Source organism: Homalodisca vitripennis, chromosome 2 (genome assembly GCF_021130785.1).
Source record: "Homalodisca vitripennis isolate AUS2020 chromosome 2, UT_GWSS_2.1, whole genome shotgun sequence".
NCBI classification, from domain to species: Eukaryota; Metazoa; Arthropoda; class Insecta; order Hemiptera; family Cicadellidae; genus Homalodisca; species Homalodisca vitripennis.
The window spans coordinates 101,699,667-101,711,005 of record NC_060208.1 but is presented as its reverse complement, the minus strand read 5'-3'; the positions used below and the strand labels follow the sequence as shown (position 1 = coordinate 101,711,005).

Here is an 11,339-nt window from a genome sequence, read left to right as displayed (position 1 = left end):
ACTAAGCAAGATACGATTAAACATTATGTCAATACTTGTACATTTTGAGCTAACAAATAATCTATCGAATAGTAATATCGAATAATGTTTTGACTTCTTACGTATAGTATATACGTCTTCTACAGACAGATCAAGAATATTCTTCGCCAATGAGTAAGGGAACTATTTGAGACAGAACCGCAATCTCAGATCAGATTAGCTGTTATCAGTGTGTCATCTGTGATGAGCCATTACACAACAGTAATCTGAGATGGTGTGTGATATAAAGACAATATGGGAGTCTCGGGACTCAGCGTGTTCAACATCTCTTCGTTTGTCTGCCTTGTGTCCTTGGTCGCCCTAGAGAGAGGTTGTGCTCTGGAGCTCAACAAGAATGATGAACCATCGTCAACTGTCCAGCTCAGAGTCAAGCGACAGGTTAGTGCGAGAATGTGTGACATGGATTGGTTCCAGTTTTGCATGTTTAACTTTAGCAAAGATTTTCGTGTCTTCTCTGTTGTAAATCTCAGATAACATTCGTCACGCAGTTGACATCATCAGAGCGAATTCCCAATCATAAATTATAAACCCATCAATATTGCCAGTGCCCTCAGCTTTTGTTAGGGACAAAACCAGCTCGTCCAAAATATTAATGATACACATCTGCAACAACTTTTTCTGATATAAATTGGAAACAATATCCACAAGTTTCATGAAATGAAATTCACACACCTTCGAATTTAATTTACACTGTCTCGACATTTATTTAAACTAAATGTGTTGAACCTCCCGACATTAAAAATGTAACTTTCTCTCTCAAGGTACCGAGAATTGCTTACAGTAATCGCTAGAACATAACATTCCCAAAAATAGTATTTTCTGGAAATAAATAGTCATACAGCTAGAGAGATTTAAACCCGTGTATCTGGTCGTAGTTTGTATAGCCAGTGTTTCGAGTGAAACTATACATGACATCGAAATTCAATCTGTTTGCCGAAAAATGTTTATACAAAAGTATTTCTATGTCTTGGTTGGTAAATGGCGAAAACGTAATCAAAATAGATAGAGAAACATCTTGATTAAAACATTATTTATAGATCGAAGTTATGATTAATTGGATTTACGAGTATACTATAAACAATAGATTTTATTAATAAGGTATTGATGTGAAATTTCATCAAAGTCAAGTTACCGTCTATAAATCATTGTGACAGCCTCATCCTACCCAAAAATAATTTTAAACGTTTAGTAATTTTTGAATATGAATACTTTAACTTGATGTAGTGCAATGTTTAAAGCTGTCTAAAGCAAGGGAAAGTATTAGGAGACATTATCGCAGTACTCTTGCCGTATTCGGGACGGTTGTTACATGATATTTTTATATGAAGTTGCTTGTGGATAATCTATTTGAAATGTAATCGTTCATAGCATAGAGATATTAAAATTGAATTTTCTGAAATGAAACATTTATGAATTTGCGATAAGCTCCTATTTTTAACATCTTTTGTGAATTTTAGTCGCATTTTAGAAGCAAGGCCTCTTTAATTCCAAAGAAAGTATATGGTTTTAGTTGTTTTTGGGCGAAAGCTAAAGATTATATTTTAAGTTCCAGCGCTTATCTACCATGGTATACGGAAGTGGGCTAAGGTCAATTTTACAAACCGCGGAATTCTCGGCTCTTGCTCACGACGAATCCGGCCTGACTTAATGTATTTATTGACGATTTACATTATTTTTTGTAATTCATGTATTATGATTCGCGATCGAAATGAACACAATAAAACTAGCCTTATCCTACTTTACTTTTCAAATGCATGCACCAAATGCCTATTAAGTTACGTTTTCTTTGGATGATTCCTGTGGAAGTGGGATGCGAATATCTCACGGTAACCGTGGTTCTGGTTAGAAATGGAACCTCGAATGTAGAAACTGGCTGTTGACGTGCTCTCCTAATACCTGCCTACACCAAGCATAAAAGAACAAGAGTCGCGAGAGTCTTCTAGTATTTACTAGTATTAAAATAGTTAAGGTTGTCTAGAATAATTTATTTTCTCATACGACATAAGAATAATGTTGCTTCTGGATTGCTATCTGAATGCCATATCTTTATTACCTCACGAAAAGGTGCCTTTTACAAAAATATCAAGCTAGTTAGGAACTGAAAGTAATAACAGTTTTTAACAACTGGGGGAGAAGAATATATTGTTAGGCTATATTGTGACAATAAAAAATATTGTTCCAAATTATTGTTCATTTGTTTAATTATTCGCATTCAAGGAGCCTGATATGGAACAAAATGACGAACCAGAGGACTATGTGGCGGACTACGCAGGCAACGAGAACAACGATGCTCCCAAGAACACGTTTACAGACGACACCGACACGTTCGGAGGTACACAAAACAATGACAACGGCATCAACGAGGACAGGTTTGGAGACACTTTTGACAATCAGCCTGCTCCAGAGAGAGAGGCCAACACTGATTCTTTGGAGAGCGAGGAACGTAAACCCAAAAAGAAGAAGGAGAAAAAGGTTAGCAGTAATTTTAACTAGTAGCTAGATATATTATCCTATCCCGCTACGCATTTTAATGGTCTGTTCTTGTCGGGGTCTTTGTAAGTGGCCTTAACGGTGTGTCTTTTTATCTGAATACTTCTAAGAAATATTAAAATTGATAATTTGCTCAACATCCATGTAATACACATATAACACAAACTTTTTTAAACTGTACTAGAGAAGTAAAAAGTTTTCAAATATGTTTATTGACGATTATTTATAAATTAATTACAGTATACTATTAAGTTTTAGTACTTAATCTGGGATTACTGATTTTTCATTGGAAAAATTGGAACACAAGAATGTCTATTCTTAACTTAATTCAATCGACTCTTAAAATTGGGTTTTGGGTTTCTGTACAGGGCAATTTAGTGGGGTACCGTAGATAATAACAAATGGGAAATTCTAATAGTTAACAGCAATGTTGTTTTAATAGCGCGATATTCATTTTTACTTTAGCTTTTTTTTAGGGTTGTTATCCCTAACAAACCTTATAAGCTTACATAGATTATCACTTTCAATTTATTGTGATTTTAAGATGTACAGAATATGAAATTAACTGATAACCACAATCTTCAATCCTGAAGTACCGTTATTAAAATACTTATACAGACATTTAGCAAGTTTTATAGCATTTTTGGGAAAAAAATTAAGACAACCCAAAAAACTGTATTTATAACACAGAAGCTCATATTATGCATTATGTATATTTATAAAGACTAATTTATTCACCATGACTCTTTTTTCAGCAACACCCATATCTGAAGAAGACCTTTGCCTTTTTTAAACGAGTTCTTGACCCTGATAAGTTGATGCAAAATGCCTTTATCATGGAGATGATGAGAAGATTCAGTGACAAAGAAGAACCAGAATATGAGGAAAAGGAGTCATCTGAAGAAGAGGTAACAGTACACACACCCAAACCTACAAAGAGGAGAAGAGGACGACCAAGGAAGAAGGACAAGATTCCTCCAGGAATTACAGGAATAATTAAAAAAGGAATGATGACCTTATCACAGATAGAACTTGACAAGAGGAAGCTCAGAAGAAGAGTAAAGATGATCAAGAGGATGGCAAGGAAAGCAAAGAAGCCTTTAAAAACCGCTGTGAAGATATTTTTGAGCTCGAGAAACCAAGGAGGTTATGGAGGTGGTGGTTATGGAAACACGAACTATTGAGTGTAGATTGAGGAATTAGTGATCACCATTTCTGTTAGGTATTTTTGATCTAGAAGCTAAGGTCTCTGACAAAAGTGAACTTTAGGAAGTCTTGTTGCTAAATTGTTATGAGGCCAAAAGTTCAAGAATCAAAAGTAAATTATTTTGCAAACATTCTAGTATTGCAACATTCTCTTCTGTATTACATTCTAAATAGGTATGCATATATCTTTTCAAGTACAAAAGTTCGAATCGAATACAAAATGTATTTGGTAGAAAATTTAAAGTTTACAATCAAATTCTAAACAAAGTGTTAAAAGCTGTAACAACACTATAAAATATTAAAAGCTAGATAGAAAATTTAAGAATTAATTTCTAGTAGTTAATAAACATTTTTTAAATTCTGTACACTTATCAAGTTGTAAATAGAGGAATATAGGACAAATCTGTTGGTAAATATTTGATAAAGATCAATATTTCCTTGTTACCATTGAACTGTTTACAGTATATGAAAACAGATCTAGCAAAACAGATTAAATATCTTGTCTTTTAGGAAATCATAATTTTGCTGCCTATAATCATCAAACAGAGGTATAATTTAACTGATCCTCAACATATCAAGTTGATTCAAAACTTGTGGTGGAAGAAGATTGAATACATGTTACGTGTGTTGAATTAAACAGAATATGTGCTCCTCTTTCTACAGCTATGGTTGACAAAGAACTGTTTTTTTATTTCATGTATCCAGCAGATTGTATTTTTCAATTTCAATACCTTAATTTATTGTCATAATACTTTACATTATTCAAGATGTTGGTTTCATTTTTTGTTATGACACAGATATAAAAATTACTGTATTAGTTACTGAAAATAAGTAATAAAATCAAGATTAAAAATAATGGTTTTAGGTGAGCATACAAGTTGTATACAAAGTAATGAAACAAGAAAAATAATTGTATTGTAACACTTTTTGATAATTAGAACCAAAGGTTTAAAATTAATAAAACAACAATACATAATTTTAATAAGGACTAAATATTCCTTTGTGTACTGTAATTTAAAAACCTTACATATTGTTCAATAATTTTAAACAGTAAATTAAAAATTGCTTAAAATTTTTTCAGTTGTACAAGTATAATACTTTCTAAAAATAAGTTTAATTAATATTATACATCTTTACAAAGTAATTAAAACTGTACATTTAGAGTCATAATATTAGTGAGATTTCATTTTCAAATAATACAAAAAATGAGTTTGTGGTAGTCTTTCTTTTATTAGTCTACCTTTCTTTTATTAGTCTTTCTAGAAAACAGTTTATAGAAAATTTGTTCAGATAAATATATTAACAATTGAATTGTTAGTGTAATGCATATTTGTACTATGATTTACTTTATGGCTAGTATTTGAAATATACTATTTATTACAACGTTGTCATAGTTCTGTATACTATAAGAATTAAAGATGTGATTAAAATATTATAAATATTTGTATTTTTGAGTTTGTTTTCTGCCAGTATAGATGGTACAAAATTACACTTCCGTGGAACTAGACTTGCATCTAATGCACCATACTCAATGATCACTATACCTTTACTCTGCAGCGCCAAAATAACCAGACTCCTGTTACAGTTACTCCAAAGCAAAAGGATTATTACTGATTGGCAGAAATTGACTTGACAGGAATATATCCAGGGGTTTCAATATGTACAGAGTTGTTTAACAGTCCCAAGTCAGCTTGATAATTTTCAATAGTTTAATTATAAAGTCCAATGATTTAAAACAATTACTGTTTTATAATATCAATGGCTCTACACTTTCTATTGATAGTGCATGCCCTCATGTCAATAGAAAATATTTTTAACATAAGCATAAGATGTGGTATAAATCATATTTTAAACTGTTTTAAAGGTGAAACCAGAACAAAATAGCAGTTTAAAAAAATTGTTAACCGTGCAAAATAAAAGAGCCATATAATTTATATGTAACATATGAGAGTTCTAAGTGGAATTTGAATCATTGTTAGTTGATTTTATTTCTACATGAAATCAAAATTAGATACTTTATAAGGAAGTTATCTTGAAAATAAGGTTTACGTCATTTGAAACCATAATTTAAGTTGAATTATTTTGAAAAATAACTAAAATCACTAAGTAATTTTATAAAAGTTCTGAAGACAAAAAGGGAATTATTCACACTTCATAGAATACCCTATGTCCTAAAAATTTACCCTAATGTCCTGTTATTTGCTACAAATCTAGATAGTCACCTAAACTTTATCATTTTCTTTATTATATGAAGATAATCCATTTGACAATAATTATTGTCTGGAGACAGGAAAACCATTACTGGCCGAGAACAGAACCAACTTTATTGACAACTAACAGAAGTTCCCTTTGCATTTTCAGTTCGCAAATCAGTCATACACAACTGTAAAGTTCTGCTAATATTGGAACCAAATTTGTGTTGTGAGAATAATTAGCTAATGATTAAGATATTAATGAATATCCCTTTCAGTCTAATGAAGGGAACATTTGAACTTGTCTACCTCCACCTAAGAATTAAAAATATTGAACACAGTTACAAGATACCACAGGTGAGTCGTTCTCCCCTCTAATTCTTGAAGAAAAATAATTAAATCCCTAGGCAAGAAAGTATACTTTGGACATATTGTAGAGAGGACCACTGTTTTTGTATATAAAAGCGGTAGACTAATTGGCAATAGATTATTATTGATTATTATAAATTATTCTCATATTCCTTAACCCTAATAGGGCAAATAAGCCTAGTAGTTAGTTCATGTTATTCATTGCATCTAGAAGTGGACAGATTATCAAATATTTTTGCTCTTGTTCATTTAAATATACTAACTTTTTTTTGTTGCTCATGTTCACCAAACACCCTGTACTTTTATACATATTCTTATCAGGTGTTGTATCTATTTCTCCTATTGAAATATTAAATATTGAAATAATGAAATATTGAAATTAGGATAGTTTGGGCTCTCCAGATTATCCTAAAATATGAATATACAACTACAAGAAAAGCAGTGAGGATATCTCATTGGAAACTTTGTCTTGTCTAGTCACATCCATTTTTTATTATTATTTTATACATGAGTCTCTTCAACTAAAATAATGGTATTAATGATTTAAATCAAATAGAATATGCAGTAATTATTTAAATTTAAGTTTTCAGAAAAGAAACATAACAAGAAGCTCCTCAACATGAACATCAAAACTTCAGAATTCACAAAAGTACTAAGGAAATTACTACCATCTTGAACAAGAAGAGGCATTGAACTAAAATATATTTTATAGTGAGTTTTAAACACTAAACATTACTTTAACCACAAACTTTATATAGAAAGGTTATTGATGTAAAGTGAAACCAAACAAATAGATAAACAGATCTTTTATCTTTTTCTTATACCAGCACAAACTGGACCTAATGGAAATTAAATTCAATTCAATAAAAATATGCCATTTTTCATGTTACAAGTTTTAGACAGGGTAGAATAATTGTCTTTTATAGACAAAGTTATTAACGAAAAGTAGAAAGTTAAATAATCTAGTATGCTGTTCATCAAGATTGTTATGCTCTTCATTCAAAGTTTCATCAGACTCATTGAAAAACCAAAACTCGGAGGAATCATTTGCACGTCTTAATTCAAGAGCTTCTGGCATAAGACTTTCTGGGAGTTCAATAAATTGTTCTGTTGTTGGGTTCTGAAAACATTTCTTCTTCTTGTTCAGGAGAGACAAAGGCTTGGAAGATTCATTCTGTTCACAGCTTGAGGTGTTAGTACAAGGATTCTTAGTTTTTGGACATGGAATGGATTTTGCTCTGTGGAAAAAATTTAGGATTCTTTCCAGTTTCGATTGCTTCTTCTCAGGAAAACTTGAATTATCTTCCCGCACCATGAAAACATATGAATCATTGTACAAGCCCTCTCTGTACTGTGAAGTTGATTCCTTTGACAAAGATGAGTCAAAAGAAAACTCTAATGAATCCTTCCCATCCGATTCACTTTGAGAAAAATAATCAGCCATTTTCTCTGAAAAGTTTTTAGAGTTCACAGCAAGAAGTAAGTGTTCATTTAGTCGTAAGGCTCTCCTTTCATGTGTAGTAGATTTCTTTGGATTTTCTTTCCTATTAAACGCATTCTTTAATCCTCCTGTCAACTTTTTAGACGAGTTTTTATGTACTGAATGCAAGTAGGAGCCTTTCCTTGTATGTGCTTTGTCGCTTATTTCAACCTTTTTTGACTCTGTTTTTAACTTATGTACTTTCAAAATTTGAATATTTCCATTCTCATTATTTTGTTGTAGGGAATTCAAGATCTTTTTAATGTAGCTGAATGACTCATTTAAAAACTGTTGATAGTTTTGCATGTCTACAGCAATATTAGTTGCTGCTGTCTCCATCTTTTCAGATGATTTAGTGGAATAAGTTTTGAAAAGTGTCGCCTCACTCATAGTATCTATCTCATTTTTTGTATAATGATTTTTATGTTCCAGAGAATTCAATAGTTTTGACTTCTTTAAGTACTCTTTAGAAGCTATAAATTCTGTATTCCGATCTGATTTGTATGGATAGTTAATGTTGAAAATTTCCACTAAACCATCATCTCTATGTTCATTAGATAATTTTTTATCTTGAACACCACTATCTACATTAGACCTTATGTAAAATTTCTCCATAAGTTCCTCAATCCCTTCTGTTTCTCTTGGTTGATTAACAGCTTTGATTGGTGCTTCCACAAATTTATCTTGATTGAAAGCATTTCCCCTGTCATTTGATTTTCTCAAGAAGAATTTCCTTACCATACTCCATTTGCTTTTGTTCGGTACCGTTTCGGAAGATTCAGTTTTTTTTAGAATGCTCAAATCATCCAAAGCCACATTTAATGGTCCACTGTTCTCTTTGTCATTCAACCTTCTTAGTTTCTCATGTAACAATTGTATAATAATTTTGTGCTTATCACTGTTTCTGAACATTTCATAAATTTCATTTACTGTAGGTTTTCCTTGATTTATTGTTATATTGGAGTTTAATAGTAGAAATCTGTGCCGTCTACCAATTACCAGTTTGAAATCATTAAAAAGTTTTGTCAAATCTAAAGGCAGTTTTAGAGCAAAAATATTTTCTTCCTTTTCTTCTGAGTGATCTTCAAAATCAATATGAACTGGTTTCAGTGTAGGTTGGAGAATATCTTTAGGTTTAAAAGGTAACTTGAGTGTTTTTTCTCTAAAGTACCTTTCTGCAGAAGCACTCAATTTTTTTCTACCTTCTGTTGTTGTCCCATCCAAGACCTTTATTTCTAAATTGAAATTTCCTAAATTAGGGGATCTAATTTTTTCTTCAGGTCCTGAGGCATTGCCAGGTTCTGACACAGTGGAATAGTTCACCTTGAGTCTTTCTTCTTGTAGAGGAGAATCTGTCGTAAAATCAGTCAAGAGAAAGTCGAAGAAGGTGGTGTTATAGGTGTCACGAAGGTAGATGATATCTTTCCTCCTGGGAGGATCGTAGGAAGACATTCTTGCCAGTTTCTCATCCTCCTTGTACCCGGGTACCAAGCAGACAGGAGTGGGAGACCAGGAGGGCAGAACACATGTAGCTGTCCCACAACAGTCCTCTGTCAGATCACACTGCAACAAACATTGGTCTGATGAGATCAAGAGTAAGGAAGGAATTGACTTTGGAATCTTGTAGGAACCTTTCAAGTATATAGCACTCAACTTACAAAAGTTGTTAGTTAGTACGAGAAGGGTGGTTTTCTTTGCATGCACATCATATTTTTATCTCTTTAAAGTAGGATTAGGAACATCATTGTTTAAGTACAAATAAAATTTATCTATATATATAAAAATGAATGTTTGTATGTTTGTCCTTTATGGAATCGTGAACTATTGGACCGATCATGATGAAAATTTGTACGTATATGTATTTTTCCAAGGAGAAGGTTTATAAGCTATGCCCATCCCTTTCCCGATTCAGGATTCCGCCCCACTGGTTACAGAAATACCCATAAGAAATGCATTGCAGCAAACATATGTTAACGTCTTTTCAAATTTTTAATCAGCTGTTCTTTGTAAACATATATTACACTTATAGTTTTAAAGCATAGAGTAAGCTTAAGAGAAACGACAAATTTTGTTTAAACTGTTTCTGCAATCACTGTTAAACATAGACTTTACTATCCAGATAATACAATTCAAATTTGACGTAAACATTCACCTTTAACTGCAATATTTATTTAATATAAACCATGCTCATGCTTGATCAGAAGAGCAATGCAGATATCATAATTACTATCTTACGTTGGCTACAAATATAAAGAATGTTATAAAATCAACCTTAGTTGTTTTTTTTGACAGAAGTATGGTTCTCAAAACTCCGTGTGTACATATTCTCTCGATCGAGACAACAAAGCAAGCTCAATCGTGGCATCGGAGATATAACTAATTTAATCTAAAATTTATTATAGTAAAAAAAAAAATTTACTAAGTAATATAAGGACTTCGGGTCTTAAGATTTGCGTGCGAAGCCGTGGGTAACAGCTAGATAGAGGCAGGAATATGGTACATACCTTCATAATACGCCCAAGAGGCTCACGATGGAACGACTATCAATTATCTCAGCAATGTTTAGAATGTGATAGAAAAAGAATAAGTGAATATAGTGTACTGTTTTCAACGGGAAATTGCGTGCGAAGCCGCGGGCAACTTTTGCAAAAAATTATTGAAATGCGCAGCAAAGCGCGCCGGGCCCGCTAGTATTATATAAATAGAAATACATAAATATTCAAAGCTGCAGCTGCTCAAGTCTCATGGCTCGGATAGAATCACTGATGATATTGGAATGAATTTCCAAACCCATAAACTGCTAGCTATTGCTCATGGATTCTCACATTTTACCTACAGTAGGTAAACAGTTTTTAAATATCATCCATATCATTCTTGAGATTGGTTATTGCAAGATCCTTGTTTCTATAGACATTTCTGAATTAGTGAATGCTTAAATTTAAAGATTAGAGTTCACAACAATCTATGCTGAATATTCCTCATGTCCAAGAAGAGACGTGATTAACATTTGATCATTGGAGTTCTATACAGAGTGATCTTGAGTTCTTATAACAAGGTATGACATATATTGGTGTCTACCGTAGCCAACATGTTAAGTAATAAATATATTACAATTTCAGTGAACAACAGTAGCAGATGGAATGTTAAGCAGATGGAAGCAGCAGATGTAAGGACTCATGCTCGAGTTCTCTACTTACATTCCAGATGAGTAACAAAATGTATAACTTTTTTATGATTAAGACAGTCACATAATACAATTTCAATAAGAATTTGTTATTATAAACAACTCTCTCTATTTACTCTTCCTTCTACTACTATTAATGCAATTATAGTTATTCTACTTGTAACATTGATGTTTAAAAAAATTTTATCAATATAGTTTCATAAACAATATGATTACTCTTCTTACAGATTAGTTCTTAGTGGGTATATTCCAGACCTCTTCTTTAAAAAAAGATAAGTTTATTTGAAAATTTGAAATTGTTATTACATTGACCCAGTATTTATGGGTTTTGACTGTAACATAAATTGGTTTAGTTAATGTCCCAATGTAGTAGTTTTAA

General features: G+C 32.1%; 2 protein-coding genes across 4 annotated transcripts in view; one reads left to right on the top strand and one right to left on the bottom strand.

Moving 5' to 3' along the window:
- Nucleotides 1–234: 234 nt before the first annotated feature.
- Nucleotides 235–5,182, top strand: LOC124354470. Its single transcript, XM_046804945.1, has 3 exons — nucleotides 235–417; nucleotides 2,257–2,511; nucleotides 3,285–5,182. The coding sequence occupies exons 1-3, from the start codon at nucleotides 274–276 to the stop codon at nucleotides 3,711–3,713; spliced, it is 828 nt and encodes a 275-aa protein (XP_046660901.1). The 5' UTR covers nucleotides 235–273; the 3' UTR covers nucleotides 3,714–5,182.
- Nucleotides 5,183–6,768: 1,586 nt separating this feature from the next.
- The window catches only part of LOC124354469, a 36,207-nt gene continuing 31,636 nt past the window's right edge, over nucleotides 6,769–11,339 (bottom strand). For all 3 annotated transcript variants that reach the window (XM_046804944.1, XM_046804943.1, XM_046804942.1), the window contains exon 2: nucleotides 6,769–9,339. In XM_046804944.1, the coding sequence (XP_046660900.1) occupies nucleotides 7,192–9,228 (2,037 nt within the window). In that variant the 5' untranslated portion in view covers nucleotides 9,229–9,339 and the 3' untranslated portion in view covers nucleotides 6,769–7,191. The remainder of the gene's footprint in view (nucleotides 9,340–11,339) is intronic.